At 40.5% G+C, this 26,739-nt stretch overlaps 1 protein-coding gene, 2 long non-coding RNA genes and 1 other non-coding gene across 14 annotated transcripts in view; 2 read left to right on the forward strand and 2 right to left on the reverse strand.

Annotated features, from left to right (window-relative positions):
• The window catches only part of LOC108248575 (zinc finger protein OZF-like), a 34,085-nt gene extending 17,049 nt beyond the window's left edge, over nt 1-17,036 (forward strand). For 9 of the 10 annotated variants that reach the window (XM_017437426.3, XM_017437427.3, XM_017437430.3 and 6 more), the window contains one exon: nt 2,855-4,663. In XM_017437426.3, the coding sequence (XP_017292915.1) occupies nt 2,855-4,056 (1,202 nt within the window). In that variant the 3' untranslated portion in view covers nt 4,057-4,663. Of the gene's footprint in view, nt 1-2,854; nt 4,664-16,975 lie in introns of those variants that run through there. The other variant, XM_017437435.3, reaches the window with a different exon arrangement.
• LOC112451480 lies at nt 5,089-5,654 on the forward strand. Its single transcript, XR_003040306.2, has 2 exons — nt 5,089-5,183; nt 5,253-5,654. It is a non-coding gene; the product is annotated as an uncharacterized LOC112451480 (long non-coding RNA).
• A 2,900-nt stretch (nt 17,037-19,936) lies between the features above and the next one.
• The window catches only part of LOC108248572, a 10,533-nt gene continuing 3,730 nt past the window's right edge, over nt 19,937-26,739 (reverse strand). Inside the window, exons 3-6 of one of the 2 annotated variants that reach the window (XR_001809135.3) lie at nt 23,001-23,121; nt 22,614-22,672; nt 22,381-22,445; nt 19,937-22,150 (exon numbers count right to left, since the gene is read on the reverse strand). This is a non-coding gene — a long non-coding RNA (uncharacterized LOC108248572). Of the gene's footprint in view, nt 22,151-22,258; nt 22,446-22,613; nt 22,673-23,000; nt 23,122-26,739 lie in introns of both variants that reach the window. The other variant, XR_003040305.2, reaches the window with a different exon arrangement.
• On the reverse strand, nt 22,767-22,967 carry LOC112451481. The gene has a single exon (XR_003040307.1). It is a non-coding gene; the product is annotated as a small nucleolar RNA SNORA74 (small nucleolar RNA).

Here is a 26,739-nt window from a genome sequence, read left to right on the forward strand (position 1 = left end):
CGCAGCCGAGTGTGAAACGGCCGGGATGAGGATCAGTGCCTCCAAATCCGAGGCCATGGTCTTGAGCCGGAAAAGGGTATGGTAAATGGTAAATGGCTTGCACTTATATAGCGCTTTATCTAGTCCAAGGACCCCAAAGCGCTTTACACTACAATCATTCACCCATTCATCCACACATTCACACACTGATGGCGGTAAGCTACATTGTAGCTACAGCTGCCCTGGGGCAGGCTGACAGAAGTGAGGAGACAGCCAGAGCGGGGGTTTGAACCAGCAACCCTCTAATCACAAGACAAACCCCCACCTCCTGAGCCACTGTCGCCAGGTAGAGTGCCTTCTCCGGGTCAGAGAAGATGTCCTGCCCCAAGTGGAGGAGTTTAAGTATCTCAGGGTCTTGTTCACGAATGAGGGAAAAATGGAGCGGGAGATCGACAGGCGGATTGGTGCAGCGTCTGCAGTGAAGCAGGCGCTGTACCGGTCTGTCGTGGTGAAGAGAGAGCTGAGTCAAAAAGGTGAAGCTCTCGATTTACCGGTCGATCTACGTTTCTACCCTCATCTATGGTCACAAGCTTTGGGTAGTGACCGAAAGAACAAGATCGCGAATACAAGCGGCTGAAATGAGTTTCCTCCGCAGGGTGTCTGGGCTCTCCCTTAGAGATAGGGTGAGAAGCTCGGTCATTCGGGAGGGCCTCAGAGTAGAGCCGCTGCTTCTCCACGTCGAGAGGAGCCAGTTGAGGTGGCTCGGGCATCTGGTGAGGATGCCTCCTGGACGCCTCCCTGGTGAGGTGTTCCGGGCACGTCCCACCGGGAGGAGGCCCAGAGGAAGACCCAGGACATGCTGGAGGGACTATGTTTCTTGGCTGGTCTGGGAACGCCTTGGGATTCCCCCGGAGGAGCTGGCCCAAGTGGCTGGGGAGAGGGAAGTCTGGGTCTCCCTGCTTAGGCTGCTGCCCCCGTGACCCGACCCCAGATAAGCGGAAGAAGATGGATGGATGGATGGACGTTTGCTCAGAACTCTCATTGTGGGTCTCACACACCTGGATATGAGCGCAGAGTTAAGACCAGCATGAAAAGATTTCTTTTCTTACCTTGTATAACTTGTGAATATCTTCTGCTTTTAAATAGCATGATTTCGCCTAAGGTTTTTGCTCTATCCTGTCTGATTGATGGTCAGAAAAAGACAGTATAGTTTTAACACTTTTCAAAATGTCTCTGGACTGAACCACCTTAAAAATGAGCAAAAACACAAGTTAAATAATGAATGGACATATTGTTAAGCCTATTTGTATAACTTTGATTTTATGTGGATTACAGAAAATTCTCAATAAATTCAAACTTGTGCAGACAATTCTTGTTTTTAAAAATCATTGAAGTTGTATGTTAGATAATCATTGCACTGTGGAAAAGAACAGTTCCATTAAAAGCCCAAAATTGATACAGTATTTATACCCATGATGAGTGTTTGTAAACTTTTGACCACAACTGATCTTTCTTTTACCAGCAGCTCCCCCCACATTTATTGGGGCGAACTTGATACATCTGTAATGTTTTGGAGTGTAAAATGGCACTATGATCCTTCTGCCTGCTGTAACATATAAACAAGGTGTTGACATTATATAGATTCTTACCGACTTCAGACATTTGCTGTATTTATCTCACAATTGGCCTGCAGTGTTTGTTTGCTTTATTTATTTGAAGATGAATCTGGAGGAAATCATTACAAGATGTGTGTGTGCAGAGAGGAAGATGGGAGGTGGTGGTGGGGGTTGGGGGCGGGGCAGAGACAGAGAGAGGGAGACTTGGAAAAGTGGGTGAGGAAATGGTCAGAATGTTTTAGGAGGAATCACCTAATTGTTTAGCTGAAATAAAAGAAAACTTTCTATTCACATTATAATTATACCCATTTCACAAATAATCAGTTTTCTTCTCTTTTTAAATATATATTTTAAATTATTTTGCAATACAATTGGAGAGAGAAGAACAAGGACAATTTCAGCTAAGAGCCACTGTCAGCTGCTTACTGGGGGCTGAGCCCCCTAAAGGTCAGATCCTAGAATCGGCCCTGGTGAGAACCAAATAACATCTTCTGCTACTCATTGAGTAAATCACTGGAAAAGTTCTGTGCACCCCTGTTCATGCCCCCCACCCCTAGTTTAAACCAGGTGTGTCATGAACAAGTTTCTGTACAAGGGTGACCCACTTGTTAAACCAGGTGTCCTGAAACTTGTTCATGACTCCCCCCAGTTTTAAAGCAGGTGTTTTGAAATTTATTTAAATGTTGATTTTAAATGTTTTATTTCTTTTATTTCTTAATCATGAACAAGTTTCAGTACACCTGGTGTAGCTGCTAAAATCCTATATTTTGCGCTACTGGTTGCTGTTCTTCCTGGTGGGCCTTGGTTATACGTGCGCTTAATTAAACTTGCTCTGCAGATCTTCTTGTCGGCTTAAAAATCATAAAGCCATTTACTTCCTTTAAAGCATCCATTTATCTTGTCATTTTCCATCAGCACAAAACTTTCACATAAACTCTTAAATTAAGCACAGTAGAAAACCGTTTGCCTCCCACCATTAGCAACACCTGAGTGGAAACACACCTGACCTTAAATACCCCATCCCAGGAATACTCCAAATAAAATACACCCCCTAGTGGAGAAAAACAAACAAGAAACAGATAAATGGCTCCTACACCTGGTTTAACAAGGGGGTCACCCTTGTTAAACCAGGTGTACTGAAACTTGTACATGACCCCTCCAGTTTTAAACCAGGTGTTTTAAAGTTTATTTAAATGTTGGTTTTAAATGTTTTATTTCTTAATCAGTATCTTAGTTATTGTCTTTTTTTCTTCCTCCAGAACTCCCACAGCATGTTTTCAAAGATGAAGAAATTCTGATAGACCAGCAGCTTCTTAACCAGGATCCAGAACCTCCACAGATTGAAGAGGAAAAGGAGGAACTCTGCAGCCTTCAGGATGAAGAACAGCTGTTAGTGAAGGAAGAAACTGGTCTTTTATTGGTAACTGCTAATTCTGACAAAAGTGATGAAAGCAAATCAGAACCAACCAGCACCCAGCTTCTCTCTGCCGTGTCGCCTTTAAAAGAAGAGCCAGATTTGGACATGCAAGAGCCAAAACCTTACGTTTGCAACATTTGTGGAAAAAGATTCTTCACCTTATCATTTATGAATTTTCACAAAATAACTCACCAGGACGGAAAGCCTTTTTCTTGTGAAATATGTTCGAAAAACTTTCATCGAGTCAACAGCATAAGGCGCCACATGCTAACACACCAGAATGAAAAGCCGTTTTCCTGTAAAACATGTTTGAAAAGTTTTACTCGAAATAGCAGCATGTTGCGACACATGATAACTCACACAGGGGAGAAACCATACTCCTGTCAGATATGTGGGGACAGGTTTGGACTGAATAATGATTTGATACGCCACATGAGAACTCACACAGGTGAGAAGCCGTTTTCTTGTCACATTTGTAAAAAACGTTTCAGTCAGAGTAACAGTTTGACTTATCATATGAGCATCCACACAGGTGAGAAACCGTACTCTTGCAAAGAATGTGGAAAAGGTTTTGTTCAAACAGGGGCTTTGAGGGTCCACATGAGGACTCACACTGGAGAGAAGCCCTATTCCTGCAATATATGTGGGAAATGTTTGAAGTCCAGCACCAGCCTGCTGTTTCATGTGAGAACTCACACAGGTGAAAAGCCTTATTCATGTAAAATCTGTGGGAAAAGATTCAGTCAGAGTAACCATCTGACATGTCATATGAAAAGCCACACAGAACCGTATCGACCATATCACTGTGAGGTATGTCAAAAAAGTTTTGTTAAAATCAGTTCTTTGACCACTCACAGGAAGAGTCACACAGATGAGAAGCTGTATTCCTGCAACAATTGTGAAAGAAGCTTAAGATCTAGGACTGGTCTGTTGTTTCACATGAGAACTCACACAGGTGAAAAACCTTATTCATGTGAAGTCTGTGAGAAAAAGTTCAGTCAAAGCAGCCACTTATACAGCCACAAAAAAAGCTCCCACAAATGATGTTGTTTAATCTCAGAATGTGAGAAAACATGTCTCTGAGCAGATTTTTAAAAAACGAGATTCTTAGAAATACTCCCAAAACCAAAATATTCCAGCTAAGAGGTGGTGCTAAAGGGCTGCACAATTTTAGCAAAAATGAGAATCATAAATTTTGTTAGTGTGAGTTGAATCACAGTTTTTACTTAAAATGGTGACAAACAATACTAATAATTTGCTCATTGTTATTACCACTGCCATGCTCATACTGACAAAAGAACAGGTAAAGGTAAATATGCAGAAACATTCATGAAGGTGGGGGAATGTTTGTTAAAACAGACATGTATGTTACCAACCAATCCAGTATTAAAAGAGTGGACAGTACAAATAAAAACACACTTTATGACTGTGTAACACTTATGGCTAGGCAGCTAACTGCGGCTATCAGAGCAGCATCAGAAGAGGGTTCTTTAAGGAGCCTGGGGTGTGAATGAAGACACAAAACAATGGTTTTAATTTTGATGTATATATTAATGATTTGAAAAGGAGAAGAAGAAAAACAACAACAACAGACAATTACAAATGCACAATGAGAGACAAATTAACTCAAAATAAATCAATTTCAACATCATAGAGTTCTTGTCTTTTTTTCTAGCTCGCTATCCTTGGACTCAGAAGAGGATCTGATCCATCATGAATAAAAAAAACCTGACCTAAAAGGCCAGAAAACACATTAAGTGTTTTATCAAACAATGAAACATTTCAAACAGGTTAAATTAACCATAATTTAAATGAATGTGGTGGGATGGGGTTTCACCCTCCCCTGCTCTGCGTGCCAGGTGTAGCTCAGGACACACCGTTGATTGGTGGGCGGGGCAGATGCCTTTATAGTCAGGCAGGCTGCGGCAGGTGTGTGTCTTTGTTTTCTCCCACTGTGGCTACAATCAGCAGCTATTTGTTGGTGTGTGTTTGGTCGACTCGTCTAGATCGTAAGTGCCAGTTTTGCTATTCGTGGTTGGTTTTTGGGTGCTGCGCTTATCGTGNATGAAAACCTCCGGCTGGAGCTGGAGGTTGTCGTGGCGTGCGGCTTCTATCCGGTCCTCACCTGCTGACCCGCTCCCTCCCGGGTTAGGCTGTGTTTCCACCCCTGGGTAAGCTACCTGCTATTCAGCTTTTGATCTCTTTTATCTGGATCCACCGTTAATGAGTTTCTGTTTCAGGCACCGATTGTGTTTGGCGCTGCAGTGGTTTGGACGCTCTGCTGTCTTGTCTTACCGTTGTTGTTGTTTGGGTCGCTCTCAGCTGGACCTGTCGCTGGTCGGGCAGGCTGTGTGGGCGAGGCGTTACTCCTCCGGCCCCATCAAAGGGCATTTGGACTGGATGACAACAATTGTTCCATTGTTTGAAGTGTTTTTTATGGTTTGTATTTGTTGTGTGAAGTTACTAATGTTTTCTTTTTTTTTGTTTGTTTTACTAACTTTGTTTGCATTGCATGTTTTATTTCTTTTTTTAGAATAATTGAACTTGTCCATCCCTTTTGTTCCAGTGGCCGAGTAGTGGGCCTGAAGTTTTTAAAAGAATGTTTTAAAGAAATTGTTCAATAAAATATTGTGCACTGCTCAGTCTGTGTTCTGGTGCATCTTGTAACTTTCAAAAAGACCTCTGCCACCTGCTGGTCACATAGTAAAACAAAAAATATCCATCATATTTCAAACTAATAAATTTGAAGTTGAAATCAAAATTCACTTTCAAAATATCAATCAATAAAAAGTAAAATAAATTAACTCAAATATTCAAGCAGAGTAAGGAGAAAAAATAAATTTAAATAAATATACTGCACAATATCAATTTAAATGTAGCTACATCCTATTTTAATCAATTTCATTACAAAAGTGTCAGACCTTGCACAAAACCAGCGATCAGGTTACCTTTGTGAAGAGAGTGGGGCGGGTACTAAACCACAATCAGCTGTGACGGCCCAGGTAACAAACGCCAACAGTTCTAATAAAACAATGAGCAATCAAGCAGGAATTTCATGCTAAAGCAATACTACTATCACACAAACAAACTCACCAAAAGATCAAATCTGTAAATTCAGAAATTCAAATGACTTTCCAGGAAGACGCCAAACAGCCAGCCACAATCACAGTGGAATAGGTGATGTTGTTCAAACTGCCCTGGGGATGGGGCTTTAAATAAGTTGCAGAGTTTGGAGCAAACAGGAAGTGGGCCCGCAACAATAAGTCTTGACTAATTGCGGGTTACAGGTTCCCCCCCTAAACTCATGTGTGTCCTCTTACATACAAGCGGCTGGTGATCTACCACACTGTCACATGATACAGAGGTCTCAAGTTCCAGAGCAGATATAAAGGCTGTGCTGAGTCCTTGAAACAGGGACTAGATGCTTTGCAGAAGTGGATACCCAAGTTTCGAATACTGCAGACGAGATGGTGGCTGGCGTATTCGAGTCGAGCTTCTGACAGGTGGTTCAGGATCTGGACTGGAGAGTTTTGAAGCAGTAGAATCAGTTAACACGCTAGATTGTTCTGGAGAGGATGCCGATTCTGGATGGGGAGAGACAGGTCTTGATTGAGAGAAGGAGGTTTCCTCGAGAGGCTCTAAGTTGGCAGAATCTGCTTCATCTTCAGCTATTTGTTCCATGTCCAGTTCAGCAGTAGGTTCAGGTCCAGACTCCACTTCCGGTTCCTCAGCAACCCTTCCTTCTATGGAGCCCTGTGAGCGCTGGCCAGGCGGATCCACAGGAACAGGAGCAACAGTAGATGGGGGAGCAGGTAAGTCAATCTCAGTTGTAATTCTGGTGAGATAAGAGCTGGAGTAATCAGATAAATCAGGTAAGAACACTTTTTCATTTTCAGGATCTGAAAGATCTATATTTTCTGGAGTCACGGGTGCAATCACAGTTGTTGGCTTTATTTGTTCTGGTTTAGAGGCTGGAGACAAGTAGCCACAAGGCAACAGCAGGTCACGGTGGAGGGTTCTGATGGGACGATCTTTGCCTTCTCGTTTAACTGTGTATACTGGAAGAGTGTCGGCTTTCTTCTGAACAATATACACACCTGACTCCCACCGGTCTGCAAGCTTGTGTTTGCCTCGTAATTTGACATTTCTAACCAGAACCCTATCTCCAACTTAGAGTTCTGCAGCTGTGACTTGCTTGTCGAACCTGAGTTTGTTCTTCCACATGACTTTCTCAGAGTTTTCAGCTGCAATCTTGTAACTTTCTTTGAGGTGTGACTTGAGCTTTTCAACATACTGTGAATGAGATATAGATGTTTTTACAGACACAGGCAGTCCAAAAGCTAAATCAACAGGAAGTCGGGGTTGTCGACCAAACATCAGTTCATATGGAGAATATCCAGTGACATCATTTCGGGTACAGTTGTAAGTGTGTACTAACAGCTTTACAGAGTCTTTCCAGTGAGTTTTATCTTCTTCTTGCAGCGTACCCAACATGTTTAAGAGTGTTCGGTTGAATCGTTCCACAGGATTGCCACGGGGATGGTAAGGTGTGGTCCTAATCTTTTGGATTCCTGTGATCTGACAAAGCTCTCTGATAGTGTAAGATTCAAAATCAGTCCCTTGGTCGCTATGGAGACGCTCTGGCATTCTATAATGAACAAGGAAGTTCTCCCATAGCACTTTTGCTACAGTTTTAGCTCTTTGGTTTGGGGTTGGCACTGCAATAGCACATTTTGTGAAATGATCAGTTATCACTAGAACATTTTTGGTGTTGATTCGGTCTGGTTCTATTGAGAGGAAGTCCATACAAACAAGTTTGAGTGGTCTTGAGGTTTTAATGTAAACAAGGGGTGCAGCTTTCTCAGGTTGTGCTTTTCTTCGGATGCATCTTTCACAGTTCTTAAGTTTGTTACAAACATCAACTGCCATGCGTGGCCAGAAGAACCGTGATCTGACAAGGTCCAGAGTCCTCTCTGTACTTAAATGGCCCATCTGGTCATGAAGCTGGTTGAGGACCTCAGCCCGCCATTCCTCTGGAAGTACAAGTTGGTACGTAAGCTCACCTCCAATATTCCTTCTCCTGACGAGAACATTATTATGGAGCTCCAGACGTGTAAGCTCTCGCAGGAGTAATGGCAGATTGGGGGGCTCAGAAATGGCGGTGGTTTTTCCCCTCGTTCCAACTGGGTGATGATGTGCTGAATGACTGGATCAGTTCTTTGTTTGTCAGCAATTTCACCTTCAGAAAAAGATGGCACAACAGGTGAAGAGAACTGCAGATCATTAACAAAACTGTCTGGTAAACTGTCAGTGTTAATGGAGAGAGTTTGCACAAGAGCAGCAACCTGGTCCAGATTGGGTGAGCTGTACACCAATTGCCTGTCACATATTGCTTGGACTGAGTGCTGGTCAATGAAAATACAGGATGGATGTTCCAGATGTTGTTCAGCAAATTTCAATATTCTTTCTCCTTCTGAGATAAAGGATCAGCCACCTGTTCAACATGAGGTCGCCGAGAGAGACCATCAGCATCCGCATTTAACCTGCCAGCCCGATAAATTATCTTAAAAGTGAAAGTTGAAAGAGCAGAAAGCCACCTGTAGCTTGTAGCATCCAATTTAGAAGAAGTTAGCAAATATGTCAGTGGGTTGCTATCTGTAACCACAGTGAAATCGGATCCATACAAATAGTCATAGAATTTTTCTGTAACAGCCCATTTGAGAGCCAGAAACTCAAGTTTCCGCCCATCATGTTCTTGGTACAAAACTGCACCAAGACCAATAGAGCTAGTATCAGTATGTAAGATGTAAGGTTTACCTGGGTCTGCAAATGCAAGAACTGGTGCCGTACTCAGCTTCTGAATAACCTCTTCAAAGGCATGCTGGCAAGCGGTCGTCCAGCATGCAGCAAAAGATTCTCTGGGGTCAAGGTAATGTTGCAACTTCATCTGTTTTAATTTTTTCTGACAGGGTAGATATCCAACTGTTAACTCATTAAGAGGTTTGACCACTGATGAGATTCCTTCCACAAACCGGCGGTAGTACCCTGCAAAACCAAAGAATGATCTGAGCTCTTTTAGCTTTTGAGGAACCGGCCAAGAGGTTAATGTGGAAATCTTGTCTGGATCCGTCTCCACTCCATCACTTGAAACTACATGTCCAAGGTAGTGAACAGATGTCTGAAAGAAAACACACTTTTCAACTGACAGTTTCAATCCAAATTCTTTCAGGCGTTGAAGAACTTTATTCAGCCGGAGTTCATGCTCCTCTAGAGTTGGTGCAAACACTATTAAGTCATCAATGAAAACAAGCACTTCTTTTAAATTCATGTCTCCCATACACCGCTCCATGAGACGTTGGAAGGTGCTAGGAGCATTAGTTACTCCTTGAGGCATGCGGTTAAATTCATAAAATCCAAGCGGACAGACAAATGCAGATTTATTCTTGTCCAATTCATTCATCTCAATCTGGTAGTAACCAGATTTTAAATCCAATGTAGAGAACCATCTGGAGCCAGACAGTGCCGAAAATGTGTCCTCCAGCTTTGGCAAAGCATATGCTTCTCTGATGGTCTGCGCGTTCAACTTCCTGTAATCAATACAGAGCCGTACTGCACCATTTTTCTTCCACACTAAAACTATGGGAGAAGCAAAGAGTGAGTTGGATTCATGTATAACACCAGACTGCAGCAGATCTTGAATATGTTTACGCACAGCATCCACATCTAGGGGGTGGATGGGTCTCGGTCGCTGTTTAAAAGCAGTGGGATCTGACAGCTTGATCTCATGCTTAACCTTATCTGTACAACCAAAATCAAGATCATGCTTTGAAAAAACATCTGACATGCTGTTGAGCATAGTTGTTATACGTTGCTTCCATTCAGCTGAAAGCAGCGAGTCTCCAAAGTTGTAATTCAACTTGGTTGGATTTGGCTCTGCACTCTGGGAAGGTTGATGCATACTCTGTTCTTTGTGAAGGATGGTCTGGATGGTACTGACTTCAGCGATGGCTGCTCTAGCTGGAATTACAATGTCATGGTCAGATTCATTAATGATCACCACAGGCAGAGAAGCAGGCTGTACAGGAGGTAGATCAATAAGGCTAGATTTTACTATCAAACCACCAGGTAGAGAGAACGAGGTTGGATGCTGAATAATTACTTCTTTTTCTCCTTGCAGTAATGGACATATGAGGAGAGCATCCAACACAACAGTGTTTTGAGCAGGTACAACCTGTGGGATGGATTACTGCATTTTTAAAATGCCATGATAGTCATCAGTTGTTAGTTTATGCCTTATCTCCAAAATTTTATGCACTGCTCTATATCCAAAAGGCACAGGATGGAACTCAGACTGTGACTGACAACACTGATTAAACACAACATCCAAAGTGTTGGTGCCAACCAGAACAGGAGGTTGTGATGACCGCAAGTCTGGAACAACCAAGGCCAAGGTGTTGATGTCCATCTCTTCTCCTGTAAACTCAGAGGGAAATGTCAAACAGAGTTCCACATATCCAATATAAGGCACCCTCTGACCATTTGCACCTTCTATCTCCAAAAGCTCATTTAATGGTTTTATCTTATGATCTGACAGATGGTTGTTATAGAAGGAATGCGAAATTGTAGTGACTTGAGAACCTGTGTCAAAGAGGCAATGAAAATTGATCCCTTTAATCTTCACCTCACCAGTACTTCTTGTACCCACTAATGCTCTAGGTAATGGGAAATATGAAGATAAGTTTTTAGTGTGGGTACATCCACTAGTTGCAGCTCCCACTTGTCCCTCAGTAAGAACTGCTTCTAGTTTGATGGTTTACTTGTTTCCCCGAACAGCTGTTTATGTTTAAGCTGGCGGCGTTTTTCTTCAACCAGGCTAGCATTTGGCTGACTGGAACAGTTGGGAGCAATGTGACCATCTTGTCCACACTTGAAACAGAACCAAGGCTTCGGCCTACTACTGATTTGGCCAAGTTTTGGTTTCTGTTTTTTCTGCTGATTTTCTGGTTTAGCAGGATTGGAGTCCTTGGACAGCAGAGCTGACATTTGACTCTGCAGCTTCAGCATTTGCTTCCTCAAGTCTTCAATAGTAAATGAGTCTGGTAACTGGCCACACGAGCATGCACTAGTGGTATGAGCTTGAATGTTGACACGATGCTTGACTGATGGAATGTTTTTTCATCAACATCTCCTTTGCCAACTGTCTGTCTTCTTCTGTCCTAATCATTAATAAAAACTCTGAAAAAGGAAGTGGTTGATCTTTTTTCTTTTCTAATTGCAGTTTATGTATCATGCTGTTATCCCAGCAACCTCGACAGAATTGTTTCAGCAGATATTTGTCCAGTTCAATGGCTGGAATCCCACCACGCTTCACCACTGTACTGAGAGCTAACTGGAGTCTCTGCAGATATGAAGATGGTCGTTCCCCAGGATCCTATAGTGTGTTTAAAAATTTCGCAAACAGCTCTTCTCCATCCTCAACAGTGGAATATGCAGAATCCAGCACCTGCAAAAATGTTGCAGGCAGGGCATTAGACCCCAAACCCTTCACTAGGTCAACCGCTGGAGGGAGTAAACCTTCCAAAATGCGCCTTGTAACATGTAAAGGTGCAAGACTTGGATCTGCACCTAAAAGTTCTATTTGAGACCTCCAGGATTCATAATCTGCCTCGTGCTGAGGTTTTGGGAGTCTCCCTGAAAAGGTGCATAGTCTAAATGAAGACAGAGATAGAAGATTTGCATCATCTCTGCGCACAGCATGTTCAACCACAACCCTTTGAACTCCCGAAGGGTTTAGATCATTCCCTAACAGGGATATTCTTGGCCTCCTCACGTTTGTAACTGGATGTGGTTGAGTTTGTGGTCCCTGCCGGGTGGTGGTAGACTGATCTGATCGTTGCGAGGAAAGAATGAATGGCTGAGTCTCTCTGGACTCTCTATCAGTTGTAAGTATTTCAACAATATCCTCCTCATCACCATCCTCTTCAGGCTCCTCATCAGGCACAACTGTCACAGTTAGCTGACATGTTCTGAATGTAAAAAAAAGACTTTCCAGACCCAAATTTCTTTTCTTATTTTAAATATTTGTGCTAATTTTAATATTTAAATACTGCTGTAGTTATCTGGCTTCATCAATCTGCTAAAAACAGAAACAATACTAGACAGCATATAAAAGTAGATAATAAAAATATTTTTCCACCAGTGAATTTGGAATTGTAAATATTTTAAATTTTAACTTCTGAAATTTCACAATTCTTAATGTTACTGTGAATATGTTTGATTTCAGTTCTGACTAGAATGTTGTGACTCTAGGAAATAGTGAAATCTAAAACTGTAATTATGGTAAAGAGAGGAGCATGATTTGATTCAATGAGAAATTGCCCTACATACAGTCTTATAACTCCAGCAAACAGGAAGAGCTGAGCTCACAGGATGTTGAGAGAGCAAAGACAATGTGCACAAACATGCAGGAGCTTCATAAAAATAAGAGTATTCGCTCAAATTAATATTTTTTGTTCAAAATTCAGAGTGGGCTTGTTGTGGAAAAAAATCAATTTCCAGGCGCTGTTAGATGAAATCACTCAAACAGGTTTATTTATATGTTGTGCACAAAATATAGAGAGCATTAAAGACAATTAAGAATTAACATTAGAGTCCCAGGTCTGAATGGAGAAGAATCAAAGCTCTGGCTCCCCAAGTCCACACAGGAGCTTATATTAAAGATATTGAAATACTGGACCAGAAGGAGGAGTTAGGGAAAAGCAAGGCAGTCTGGTTCCCATGAGGAGAAAATTCAACATCACTCCTATAAACAAGTTCATTTTCACACACACACAATGACAGATTGCTTCTTAAAATGCAGGTTGTTCCCCTCCCTGAACCAGACTGTAGTCTGAGTGTCAAGTCACAGTTATTCTCACTGCACTATATGACCTTCATCCACAATCACTGCAGGTACAGAAATAACAGAAAAATTAAGAAAAATATTTTCTCACAACAGTTCCTGTTTTTGTCAAGTTCTTTAAAGATATTTGTATGTTTGTAAAATCACTGAGAAAACAATAGTAGAAACTATAAAAGCCAGACTGAGTTCTGCTCAGATTTCTTGATTCTGTGAAGTTCTTAATAGTCAGAAAGCAGAGTCCAAAGCTCAGTTTATTGATCTGATGATTGTGGGACATCTTCACTGAATGCAGCCTCATTCCTATGGTGTATTGATTGTTAAAATAAATGTCTTTGATTGATCAGAAAGATTTGATCTGAAGTTTTCTTTTATGTCGAGGTGGAGATCAGTGGATTGCTCAGGAAACTCATAACTTATCAGACTTCATGGATAAAATAACATCATCATTATAGCAACAGAGATTTATCCCATGCTGTTTAATAGGTTTACCTAATAGAAGCATATATAATGTAAGATTATTGGTCCAAGCACTGAACCCTGAGGAACTCCATAACTTGTGTATGATGAAGATGAATTATTAACATGAACAATATCTTATAAATTACTGAGGTCCTAATATCAAACCCTGAAGAACACCACATGTCCAACCAAAATAACATAATATATATATATATATATATATATATATATATATATATATATATATATATAATTATTATTATTACTATTATTTATTTCAGTAACTACCTGCTTAGAGACAAAACAACTTTTTTTTAACATGTAAGATCAGTTGGAGCAAAGCGTGTTTAAAATTGAACAGATATTCTGGTAGGAATTCAGATTTATAACTACAGGATTATTTTGGGTAAGTTAAATTGTTTCTAATAAAGATTATGTCTTTTGCTACACTGGCTGTATTTCAAATTAAGAAAATAACATTCATAACGTTTTCCAATGCTGTAAAAATGTGTAGAATACATATTAAACCTGTGTCCGAATTCAGGGTCTCATGGAGCGCAAGCGTTTGGAGCTTGAGACTTGTCACAATCCCATCTCCTCTGCATATTGGCCAGGCCGCCATCTCTCCACTCCAGTGAAGGTGAAAGGCCTCACTGCTGCTCTTAAACTTCACCCCGATAGGGAGTTTGTCAACTTTCTCGTTAACGGTTTCACTCACGGTTTCACTCACGGTTTCCACCCGGGCGTAGACATTATTCCAGACTCCACATATCAATGTCACAATCTTCGGTCCGCTCTCTCAGACCCTGACACAGTCGACTCTCTTTTAGCTAAAGAAGTTAAAGAAGGGTTCATGATAGGTCCTTTTTCTAAGCCCCCCTCTCCTGTTTTTCTCGTCAGTCCCATCGGCATCACTACATGGAAATATTCATGCAAGAAAAGGTTAATTATAGATTCGTCAGCTCCTCTCAGCCTCGTGTTCCTAGTATAAACAGCATTATCCCATTTCCCAATTTCTCCATGCAATACGCAACCATCAATCATGCCATCAAACTCATTCGTCTGGCAGGGCCAGACGTCTGGCTTCTAAAACCAATATTACCAGCACGTTCAAAGTTCCTCCCATCTGCCCCGAATTCTGGCGCTTCTTGGAAAGGAGCCTTTTACTTTGCCGTCCGTCTCACGTTCGGCTGTCGCAGCAGTCCAAAATTTTTGATTCCCTATCAGAAGCCCTACGTCGGATCCTCATCAATAACTACAAACTCTCTTACGTGTTCCACCTTCTCGACGACTTCCTGATCACGACCCCTCCATCTTCTCCTCCTCGTCACGGGCTGTGCGCTCTAACCAAAGTTTTCTCAGAGTTAGGTGTCCCACTTTCCGAAGAGAAAACTATCGGTCCAAGCACGTCGTTAGAGTTCTTAGACATCACTCTCGATTCCTCACAGCCTTCCAAGCGTCCTTACCATTCGAGAATATCAATCGAATCACTCTAGTGCTGTCAAACTTCCTACTCATCGATAGATGTTCTAAACAACAACTGCTTTCGCTTCTCGGTCATTTGAACTACGCCATTCGTACCATTCCACAGGGCAAATATCGCCCGATCACTATTCCGCTCATTCGTTTTGCATAGGAGCAGCCTCCTCTGTATCTCCGATCAAACAATCCAAATCCTAGGTCGCTGGTCATTGCTAGCGTACCGCTCATACATTTGCAATAATATCAGTGATTTATTCCAAGCTCACTCACTCCTCAGTTCAATTTAAAGTGAGACTCTTTTGGGGATTCTAAGCGGGCCCAGGAAATAAAATCGCACAGCGTCCCGAAGACAAGACCCCACGCAGAGTCTTCACTTTCCAAGCCCTCTCCCATTACCCTCAGCCGACCTCATCTACTCCATTCATCCCTCCATCCCTTCATCCCCTCATCCCTTCATCCCTACCCTCACCCTGCCCATCCTTCCCCATCATTTCAATCAGTAAATCTTTAAATCCACATCTACGTGGCATGGTCCTTCCCAATGAACCGTACTACAAATCTGAAATAGCGTTCAATTGAAAAACATCCTGCGGTCATGATTTGAAACTTTAGTTACACAATAATGAACAACAGGTGTTGAACTTATTTTAAAAGTTTTCAAGCAGTAAAAAAACAACAAGCCCTGCACAAATCTCTTATGTGAAATGTGTATCTTGTTACCCTGTCTTTAAAACAAACAAAAATGTATTTATGTAAATTTTGCAAGAATAGTTATATCATTGTAATGTATATAGTTTGTGGTGACGGACTGATTATGTGACTGAGTAAAATAATAAAAAATACCACTACAGTTACTGTAACTATAAAAATAGAAGGATAAAAATAAAACAAAATGATACTTTATTAATCCCAAGGGATACTGGTTTGTCACAACAGCAGATAAGCTTAAAATTAACAGCATTAATGACATAAAAGGTAGGGTAATGTTGAGAGAACAGATATAATTTGCATATTTACAGTAGTACTGTAAGAAAAAGGCTGAGTATTCTGTACATAGTAACTATTTACAGTAGTTATGTGCAGGTATAAGTTTATTGGTGTTCATGTAGACAGAGATGAGCTGTTATAAAGTGAAATTGCAAATTTTTGCAGAAATGAGTTCCTGTCATGTTCTCTGTGGCAGCAGAGCTAAGTGAGTCCGTTGGAAAAGGAGCTTCACTGCCTTTGTAGGGTGTCATGAATGAAATGGAACGATTGTCCATGATGGAGAGCTGTTTGTTCAGTGACCACATGTCCCTCACTGACTCAAATGTTATCAAGTTCTGCCTGATGATTTTTGCAGCTTTTTAAATAAGCTTATTGAGCCTGCTGGCTTCCCTGGCACTGATGCTGCACCCCCAGCAGATTACGACACAGTTCAGATGCTGAAGCACCTGCTTCTTTGCTCCTTGATACCCAAAGAGAAAGCTTTTGTGAAAGATTGTTTTTCCTCCTCTTTAGCTTTTTTAAAAAATGATTAGATATTTAAATTATTTTATATTTGGCCAAGGCCAGCTGTACTCTCTCTCTTTCTCCTTTTTTCTATGAATAAAATATGTAAATCGACCTGTCTGCAGTTTGTAAGTTAATGACCATGTGAAGAAGAACCCAAAGAGACATTTTGCTCATCATGCAGCTGGGATGCTGTAAAGTCATAGACTGACAATGACAGGAATATCATTATTTGTTGATTTTGTAAAGGGCTACATTTACTATTGGTAAGTAGGAATTATGGCGTAGCTTTGTTTGGAGTTTTATGCTGAGACAGTTTTTTTTAATTTTATTTGCATATTTATTCATTTGAACTTCTCAATCAACACCTTGCCTTTTGGCTCACACTTGTGTTAGTAAAAAGGACAAAAACAGCACCATTATTCTCAAATGTTTTGTGAAAAGTTCCAGATTTCTAATTAGAGAAGTGAGAGGGAAAAAACTAACCAACCTTAGTCCACAATAAACTCCAGAAATAAATTCACACTTATTTGTTCAGCAACTTCTCAGTCTATGTTTATTTTGCTGTGTTTTTAATACAACCATCTTGGCAGCAGTTTAACTACACAATTTTCCTGTCCTGTTACTAAGGTATGTCTGTGCTTTGTGACAGATGAAGACAGGGAAAGTGCTCTCATGGTTCTCCTTCGTTGAGTGGCTCAGGAGGTAAGGGTTCATCCTAATGGGTTGCCAGTTTGAGCCCCCACCCAGTCCATCACAGCCGTTGTGTCCTTAGGCAAGACACTTCACCTACGTTGCCTACTGGTGGTGGTCAGAGGATTCGGGAAATGGCAGCCTCACTTCTGTCAGCCTGCCCCAGGGCAGCTGTGGCTACAATGTAGCTTACCTGCCATAGGCGTACTGTCTACGGGGGTTAGGGTCACACGGTAGTGCAATTGAAGTCCCCTGTGATTGGCTGGAAGTTCTACACATCTTAGCATCCTTTTTCTCCATGAAATTCACCTGGAAATTTAATTATTTGATAAATTGCTTCTTCATAACCCTGAATTAAGCACTTTCAGTTACAAAAAAAGTATAAGTCGGTCAGTTGTATGTTAATTTCATTTAATTTTAGACTATAGTCTAGAAAATTGAATAGTAACATGAAAATTAACATACATTTGACCTTCCTGTACCCACACATGTATATCTTGATTTGAAGCAGGAGATTCATGTCCTAGAGGTCTAGATGTTGAGGTGTAAACTGACAGAAATGGTTGACTGTGGTCTCTGTGTTTTCACAGACTCTGAGTGAAACCACATGGACCTGAGGAAGGCTCACACATAGCAGGTAAAGTGAGGGTTTGAATTGTGAACGTCTTTGGAAAGTAAAATACTTATAAATAAAAAATTAAATAAATAAACAACAACAGGTTATGAAATTATTCTTGTTTTTACATTATGCCTAGTATTGCAATCTGTATTTGTCTGTATTTTAAGTCAAACAATCGCAGCAACCGAAGTAATTATTCCAGGAGTGGTTACAGCAGCACTCAATACTTTATTAAACAAAGTACAGCTTGTTGCCGATTTGCAGGTGCATCTGGGTTGAAGATCCGGGATACTGGACTGGCCATCTAAAATGTGGACCTCAAAAAAAGAAATGACGGTGTTGTGGCATCATTAAACCTTGGTGTGTGTGTGTGTATATATATATATAGAAATATGGATATATGTGTAGCAATAGAAGAATTGATGTATGTAATAAAAATATTAAAAATATATGTTTGCCAATAAACTGTCACTGAGATGGGTTCTGTATATATCTACCTACAGTTTACAACATTTTCTCTCATCATTGGTGTAAATATCCAGCCAATATAACAGCTTAATTAAATGCATAAACATTTTTTAATTTATTGAATCAAAATCAAAACGTTAACAGTACATTTATATCCATAAACGTCATAATTTCTGGGGGAAAAAATAGCATTATCTAGCAGATAACGAACCCCAAAGGGCGGGAGGTGGGGTGGGGGGGCATGCTAGCTCGTCCGATGTATTATGCTGACCGGTCTTTTATTGTTTTTAAATTAAGTAACAGTTTGGGGTGGAAAGTTTCCGCTATTTCGCACGCGTGTAGCGATTGGTTATCTACACTGCATCCAGCGATCTTATTGGTCGTCTACAGTCAGGGGGTTGACCTTTGTGCGAATTACCCGCTCTGATTGGATAGTCTACGGTCAAGTTTTCGGTAAATTTGATTAGCTACGGACAAGTATAACCTTAGCCCATTGGTCGTCTACGGTCGGGGGGTTGACCTTTGTACGAATGCCCCGCTCTGATTGGATAGTCTACGAGGAGCCGAATGCTCTGATTGGCTGTCTACAGTGAAAAGTCTACGGTCGATTGCACCACCGTAGACAATTCGTCGGACTAGATAAAGTGCTATACAGGTGCAAGTCACTTACCATTCTTCACAATCACTCAGTTTGTGAGGACAACCTGCTCTTTGTAGATTTATGTGTCCCATATTCCTCCCATGTCTTGATGATGGAATTAACAGAACTCCTGGAGACGTTTAGGATGTTGGAAATCATTTTTTATCCATCCCGACTTGTACTTTTCAATAAGCTTTTCTCTGAGTGAAATACCTTTATACCTTTTATAGGTACTCCAGGTACAACTCACTGTGGTAAATGTTTGCCTCAAACTTCTGAAACTCCCACTGTCAATTGTTTGTTAGTTACAGCTAAATTTAAAACGTAAGACCTTCTAGACCAGGGGTAGGCAACCATGGTCCACTATCCTGCATGTTTTACTTGTTTCCCTGCTCCAACACACCTGATTCAGTGGTTAAATTATCTTTTCATGTTCTGCAAAAGCCTGTTTATCACTCACTGATTCAAATCAGGTGTGTTGGAGCAGAGAAACAAGTAAACCATGAAGGATAGTGGCACTCGAGGACCAGGATTGCCTACTGCTGATCTAGACAGTTGAGATTGAAATATAAAACCTACATGAATTACAAAAAAGTGACCCAAAATACAAGACATTTTGTCTTTCTACAACTGAATTTTTGGGTGAGGAAGGCTGAATGTCTGCTAACTGAACAAATGTACAAATTTAAGACCTAAAACAGAAAAGTTACATGTACTTATAACTTTTAAAGGCTAAAACTAAAATGAGACTCTGATATGCAGTTCCTTAAGAAATGCTAGAAATGGTTCTTGTTAAAGAAAAGCTGAATTTATCCAAACCAAAGGTGTATTTGACAACTACATTAACAACAAGATGCTAAATCAGAAGCTCTGACACTTTAGTGATTAGTCAACCATAAAACCAGACAGATCTGAAGGATGACCAAGAGCTGCTTTTTGTATAAACATGAAAATTAGTTTAAAAATAAATTAGGACAAGGTTTTGCTTGACAGCGTCAAAATACAACTTTGACTAAATTAACAAAGTTTACATAAACTCATCAGAAGGATGTCATTATAAAAACAAGACTAAAGACAGTAAAATGAGTGCAGAAGCTCCTTCATTATGTTGACCATTTTTACAGCTACTGTTAAACATAGAAACTTTAAGAATTCAAACCAACCAACATGATTTGGAAAACTAAAATCAATCCTTTATTTTAAACTCCAAATAAAAACACAAAACTGTCAAGTTAAATTTTTTTTTAACACATTGGGGACAAAATTACACTGAGCTCAGCTACAGTGGGGGAACATTTCTCAGTTCACTGACACACAAACAGCATTTGCTGGTTTCTGAACTTTTAAGACTAAAATTTACTTTGAGCTGAAATGATTTGACAAAAAAAAAAAAAAAAGTCATTTAGACAACCACCTCATGTTTTACACCACAGAATTGAGTAAAATGTTTCCTATTTCCACTTAAGTCCAGGTGCACTAATCGATTAAATTTTTTTCCTTCCCTTTTTGTACATACATCAGTGATAGATAATCCACCATTCACACTTCTTAAACTCAGTTATTCTCTGTGACATAACACCTAGTCCTTCAAAACTGAAGGAATGAAGCAGCCTTTGGGTTTTCTTTATTTCACAGTTAAGATATTAGTAATTTTAAAATGCTTTTCATTTCTTTGACAATTTTCTTTCAACCTGACTAAACAAGAGTAAGTCCCTTTTAGGCCTTTTGTAAAAGTTCTCTGAACCGACTGAAATTTGCAGCCATATTTATCAAGATGTGACTCTGAGTACACTTCTCCCTCACATCGCTTAAAATTCACTACACATTTCATTATTACAGTAAATATGAAAATTACTGTCCTATCTGACTCTGATGATTATCAGCACTGTGGTATTTCACCTGATTTGCTGAAAACTTACACTCGTTTCCACTACTCGCAGTTCCACCTTTGTTCCACTCCTGTATCCTTTAAATGCACGTTCATGCTGAAGGGTTTGAGTGCGTAGTGTGTCCCAATTCTCTGGAGTGGTCTTTAGGCCTGCCCCCTTTGTGTACTACATCCGCCCTTCGGCTAAGCCTGCATCAAGGCAGACTTTGGCAAAGTATTTACCCACAATTCATCGCTGCATGTGGCTGCAAAAAGCTTAAATATGGCAGTGGTGACAGATCAAGCTGTTATGAAAAAAGAAGTGTTCAAATGTAAAGTATTGAAATAATTATTGTTTCACTCTGCTGTACAGGTGTGAATACTATCAAACTTTGCTCCGTATTCAACAAGTTATAACAAAACACATTTGAACAGCCAAATATCTCCTGCAATGACTTTGGAAAGCAAAAAGACCTAAACTGTACTTTTAAAATTGTACTGGCACCTTCTTAAAATACAAAAACAGCGACCAGTCCACCATGTTGGATGTTGCAGTTACGATGCAGAGGCGCAAGTCAATGACATAACCCGTACTATCCCAATTCTCCAATTCTTGCATGCTTGTAACCTGCGCACACGAACCCTTCTGTGCACTTCGACTGAGTACATGCTTCATAGAGGGGCGTAGGGTGTATTGCGAGTATTGGGACCGGGCCTATGTCTGTGCACAAGATATCTCAAAAGTTACAAACGTGTTTTCATGAAACACCAAACTTGGTACAAGGAACAAGTGATTTAATTTTGGTGGTGAGCCGGTCAAAGATCAGCTTGTGCTTTAACTTTGTCACTTGTTGTCGAATTTTCTTTAACAAAGAGGACAACAAAGAGTTTTGTCTTAGGATAATTAATTTAAACTATATAGCTGAGAATCACTGAGCTGAGGTGAGTCAGCAGAGTGAATCTGACATATTACAGATAGCTCCCCCTTCTTATACCATTTGTAGGATGAGGAGGGATCAGGGGGGAACAGAAGGGTTAAGATAAACTTATCAAGAGGAGGTAACAAAGCATGAGGTAACAACAGACTTCCTGGCCCTCTGTACCCTGAGGCCCTATAAAGAGTTTAGTTTAGAATGAAATGGTATTCTAAACTAAACTAAATCACGGTCACATGAATGCTCTGTTTTTCCACAGTTCACAAGGGGGTCACATGTAGTAAGAATCACTAAAACAGTATTTTTTTCCCCATTACAAACTGTAGAACAGAAATGTTTAACTCTACAGCTGGACATTTAATGAGTCAAGAGTGATCAGCGCTGACAAAAAAACAACAACAACAAAACAATTCAGATATGGGGAAAAAGTCAGATTAGGGCCACTTCTGCCTGCAGTCTGAATGAAGTGTTTCAAATTTGAGAAAACTGTATCTAACATTACTGTAAGTATTAAACTGTCAATAAAAATGTGTAGTTGAATCTTCCGCCTCAGACTGAGCAGCTATCCTCCAGTCAGATCAACCTGTCATTGAAAAAAAACAAAAAAACAATTACTACACCTCTAAGATTTAAACTTTAAAAAAGCTGCATGTTTCAGGTTTTAAGTCAGGTTATGGTAAACTGGTCTTACTGAAACCTGTGCCAAAGTCCTGAGTTTCTGTCCCAATACTTTGATTCCACAGCAGAGGGGAGGTGTCTGCAGTGGCAGTACTTGATTGGATCATTTCCTTTCAATGCCATCCCAACACTCACCTGCAGACCGTCAGCTCCACCCTGAGAGGCCACCGGCCCCTGCAAGCCTGCTGCTCCTCAAACTGCTGAACAGAGAAAGAACCATGAGTGGATCAGAACCACAGTGCTCCTGTGTGCTGCAGTTGCTGTTAGGCTCAGGGTCTTCAGTTCATCAAGTTTCATCAGCAGGATGTCTTTTTAATTCAGTCATCACAGCTCTCAGTACCACAGCTAAAATACAGGAACAGACTTACCAAGGAGGTTCTGTCAGCAGAACCACAGTTTGTCATCATTCCTCTGTGGCTAATACAGCCTGACAAGTTCAGAAAGAAGAAAATCAACATCTCAAATGAAACAATAGGACAGTAGTGTTAGATTTAACACGGTTCCTTGTGGAGTCAGCAGGTTATGTGCAGCCCTGTACTAGGCCTGTCCTGATGTGGAACCAGGACAGGCCACTCTCGTTAGGCCACGCTCTACAGCAGCTCAGCATCAGTGCACTCTAAAACAGAGGCAGCGTTGCCGAGGCCAAGTACAGAGACTTACTTTTCCAGCTCTGTAACACCAAAACAGACAGGAGGAGTCTGGTCAGCTGACTGAGAGCTGGGGGGAGGGGGGCGCTGACCCAGCTGGACACTCACCTGGAGCTTCAGTACCAAGAAGATTTCTGTCATGGTCCTCTTTGTTCAGCAGGGTCATGGCACGTCAGACAACATCACAGGGTCCTGCTTTAGTGAGAACAGGAGCCTTTAGGATCCTCAGCTGCAGTTTAAAACAGATCACATTCAACAACATTTAAACAACTAAAACCACTGTTCTGGTAGGTTCTGTGGATTTTATACAATGAGCTCATTTGTCTTATACTATAAATGTAAATACTCAATGAATCCTACAAACCCTAACAAGTATTTACAGCTGGATCTGAGCAGGTCAGGCCGGACTGCAGAATGTGTACTTTAATTCACAAATCTTTAGCATTTTATTCTGTGGTATAATGTAAATGCTCAAGTTAACTGTTAAAAAACGAAAACTCAGAAAATTGTTGATTTTGAAATTTGGAAAAATTGATAAAAACTTCAGCTTTAAATTAAACAACATTTACTAATTTATTTTACCGTAGCCATGTTCACTAATTAACAAGTAATTGCACAATACAGACCCTCCAGGATTTCACGATGTTGCGATTGCAACTACTAACGCAAAATCAAGAAAACCCAGCAAAATCGCAACTTTGCCCAAAACACTGCAACTTTCCCACAACTTTAACCCAATATTTATGGTGGAATTCAAAATAACCCCAAATAACTCACAAAGAAGATATGTGATGTCACATCCTGTTAACATCAGTATGCCGGGAGCATGCAGGAGCAGCGACTAAAGCGAAAATGTGTGCCAATGCTTCACATTTGCCCACTAAGATTTCAGCAAAGGACCGCGCAAAACACTGCAGTGAAGTTAGTTGGATATTAGATATTTGCGCTCCGCGGAGTTAGCGGCGTCTAGCTCACGGCTGACCCGAAACAGGAACGCTAATGTCGGCCAGCCGTCCCTAAGTGAACCCCCGCGCATGAGAGAAGGGGCTGGTAGAGAACAGCTGGCCGACATTAGCGTTCCTGTTTCGGGTCAGCCATGAGCTAGACGCCACTAACTCCGCGGAGAGCGAATATCCAATATCCAACTTAAAACTAACTTCACTGCGGTTGCAAACCAGTTTCCTACCCAGCTGCATGAGAGTGGGGGGAAGCTGTTTTGCACATCCTGCAGTGTAATCATCAAACGCATCGACAAACACTTTGTGTCAGCAAAACGTGAGGAGAGCTGCAGACGAGGGACAATCCAGAAATGGTCATGAATGTCAGTTTATAAGCTATCAAAGTTCTCAAATAAAGCACCTTTTGATAATGTCAATGTTTGTTGGCAATTATCTTACAAAACTAGTACTAAGTATTTTTGGTTTATATATTAAAAGTTATGTTTTTTAAATTGATTTTAGTAAAAATCGCAACTTTTAGGAAAATGCCCAGAGAAATCAGGCATTTTAGCCCGCAACAATCACAAAAAATGCCCATGAAATCCTGGAGGGACTGACAATAGTAAATGTACATACAGAAAAAGTAAATGCAGAAAAGCATTCTATGATTGATGATGAGCATGATCTATAATGAGCATTCTATATACATGACGCAATCGCGCTGTCCTGCCTCTGCGCGAAGGTCCCGCGCGGTGTCATGTCGCGTGCACCTCCCAATTCTAGTAACTTTACGTGTGGACCGCACGCCACTCTCTGTTCAAAATGGTGCTCTAGCAGAGCTGGTACGCCTGTAACAGCATTTATATGATCCCTCTATGAGCCATCAGAAAGATAATCAAACGGTTCAAAACTCATGGAAGGAGATTACTGCTGCAGCCGATAAGAAGAGTGTTTACAGACCACAGAGGGAAGAAATATTAGTCCTATGATGGGCGAAACAACTAAAGCAAATAAATCAATGAAAGTCAAACTAAATACTTTAAGTTTAAACATCCTCTCCATATCACGGCCAAAAAAATCTGCCCCCCCGCCCAGTATAAACGTCTCCACCGCACGCAGAGCCATGCGGGACTCTAATGAGCCCTGAGGCCGAGCCAACTTCAACTACCTGGAGATAGCAGGTCACTGGAGCATCGAACGAGCGGGCTTAATCAAAAATGGTTAGTTAAGCTAAAATTCAGCGGGTGGCTTTACAAGAACGAATAGGGTAAGCATGTTTTGTACTTAGTGTAAATATTATCCATGTTTAACAGTAAAATGATGCTACTAAATTCAGCATTAGATATGCTTATGTGGTGATCCAACATGCAGCCTGTGCCACACAAAGCACAGTACAGCATCTTTCTGTTTGTCAGAGTTCTCTGTTGTTATTATTTGGCCTAGACTTCAGACGTGTGTTGGTGCATTGTTTGCACTTTTTCCTTTATGTTAATTTATTTGTAAATGTGACTTAGATTAGGATTCAAATTAGGTGCAATTAATTTGTATTTCAATTGTATTTTTGTTTAAAAAAGTATTTCAAAAGTGCCTTTTTGTAAAATTGTAGTGTAAATATTTAACACAAATCTTACAATATCACATAATAAATAGCCATATTTTCAACTTTACTGTCAACTATAACTTTTTTTTTTTACTCTGCCACCTACCACCGGGCTTAGCCTCTTTTTTGGTGGAAACCCTGTATGTGTACATACAATCCTGATCAAAATCTTAAGACCGGTCAAAAAATTGCAAGAATTTGCATTTAGCACTATTGGATCTTAAGAAGGTTCCAAGTAGTGCTGGGCGATATAACGACACATATCGTGGGGAGGATAGAAAAGTGTCTATCGTGATATATTTTCTTCTATCGTCTCTATCATAATTGTATCAATGATTCATGTAAATATTTCATAACGTAGAATGTATTTGTGTTGTCACTTTGCATAAATTCAGTTTATATAAGTGATAAATAATAAGAAAAAATAACTATTTTGCGAATAACCTCCGTTTTGCGACATGACGCTGCTTTACGTGTGGGTTTGACATGCTCTACGGCAGCAGCTTTCTGTGTGGCCGGGCCGCACAGACCCACCGTATATTGTGTCGGCATTTTAGTCATAAGTGCTGAAAGATAGAGACGCATGAAGTATCAAACCCGGGGTCGCAACAAGTAGAGACAGCTAGCAGGCAGCCCAAGAAGAAAGACTTTTACCAAAACGAGGGGGGACGTCTGTGATTTGGTTCAAGAAGTCCGACACAGAGCAGAAAAAGGTAATATGCTAACTCTGCTATTAGACCGTTTTCTCATCTGACGCCAACACAACAAACCTCTTCTATCACTTAAAGAAGAAAAATGAAAAAGAATATTTAACAATCCAAAAAGTGCAAGGTCAAACAAGTTGTAAAAGAGCCGGGGAAAGTTGAAAAAAGGAAAACTATAGCCGCCGAAGATAATAGTCTGTTGTCATTTGATACATATATGTTGCTGCACTTAAATGCTGCAAATCTCATTTGTGAAAGTTCAGTTAAATGTCACTTCAGAATAAAGCTTGAAAAAAGAAATTAGATTATTTTTTCATGTTTCAGAGAATAACTGACAACGTATGTAATTGGGGTATATCGTGATATATATCGTTATCGTGATATAAAATTATCCATATTGTGATATAGGATTTTTTCCATATCGCCCAGCACTAGTTCTAAGTAGAGCTTCACAATGTTAAAAGAAGAAATCAGCGTAAGAGACAAAAACTTTTGAGCGGGGAATTAATTGAAAACTGCATTTACAGTCAAACATGATTTTTTCAGCTGATCAAAAGTTTAAGACCATAGCTCAAAAAAAAAAATAATAACCCCCCCCCCCCCCC

The sequence above is a fragment of the Kryptolebias marmoratus genome, linkage group LG9 (genome assembly GCF_001649575.2).
Source record: "Kryptolebias marmoratus isolate JLee-2015 linkage group LG9, ASM164957v2, whole genome shotgun sequence".
Classification (NCBI taxonomy): domain Eukaryota; kingdom Metazoa; phylum Chordata; class Actinopteri; order Cyprinodontiformes; family Rivulidae; genus Kryptolebias; species Kryptolebias marmoratus.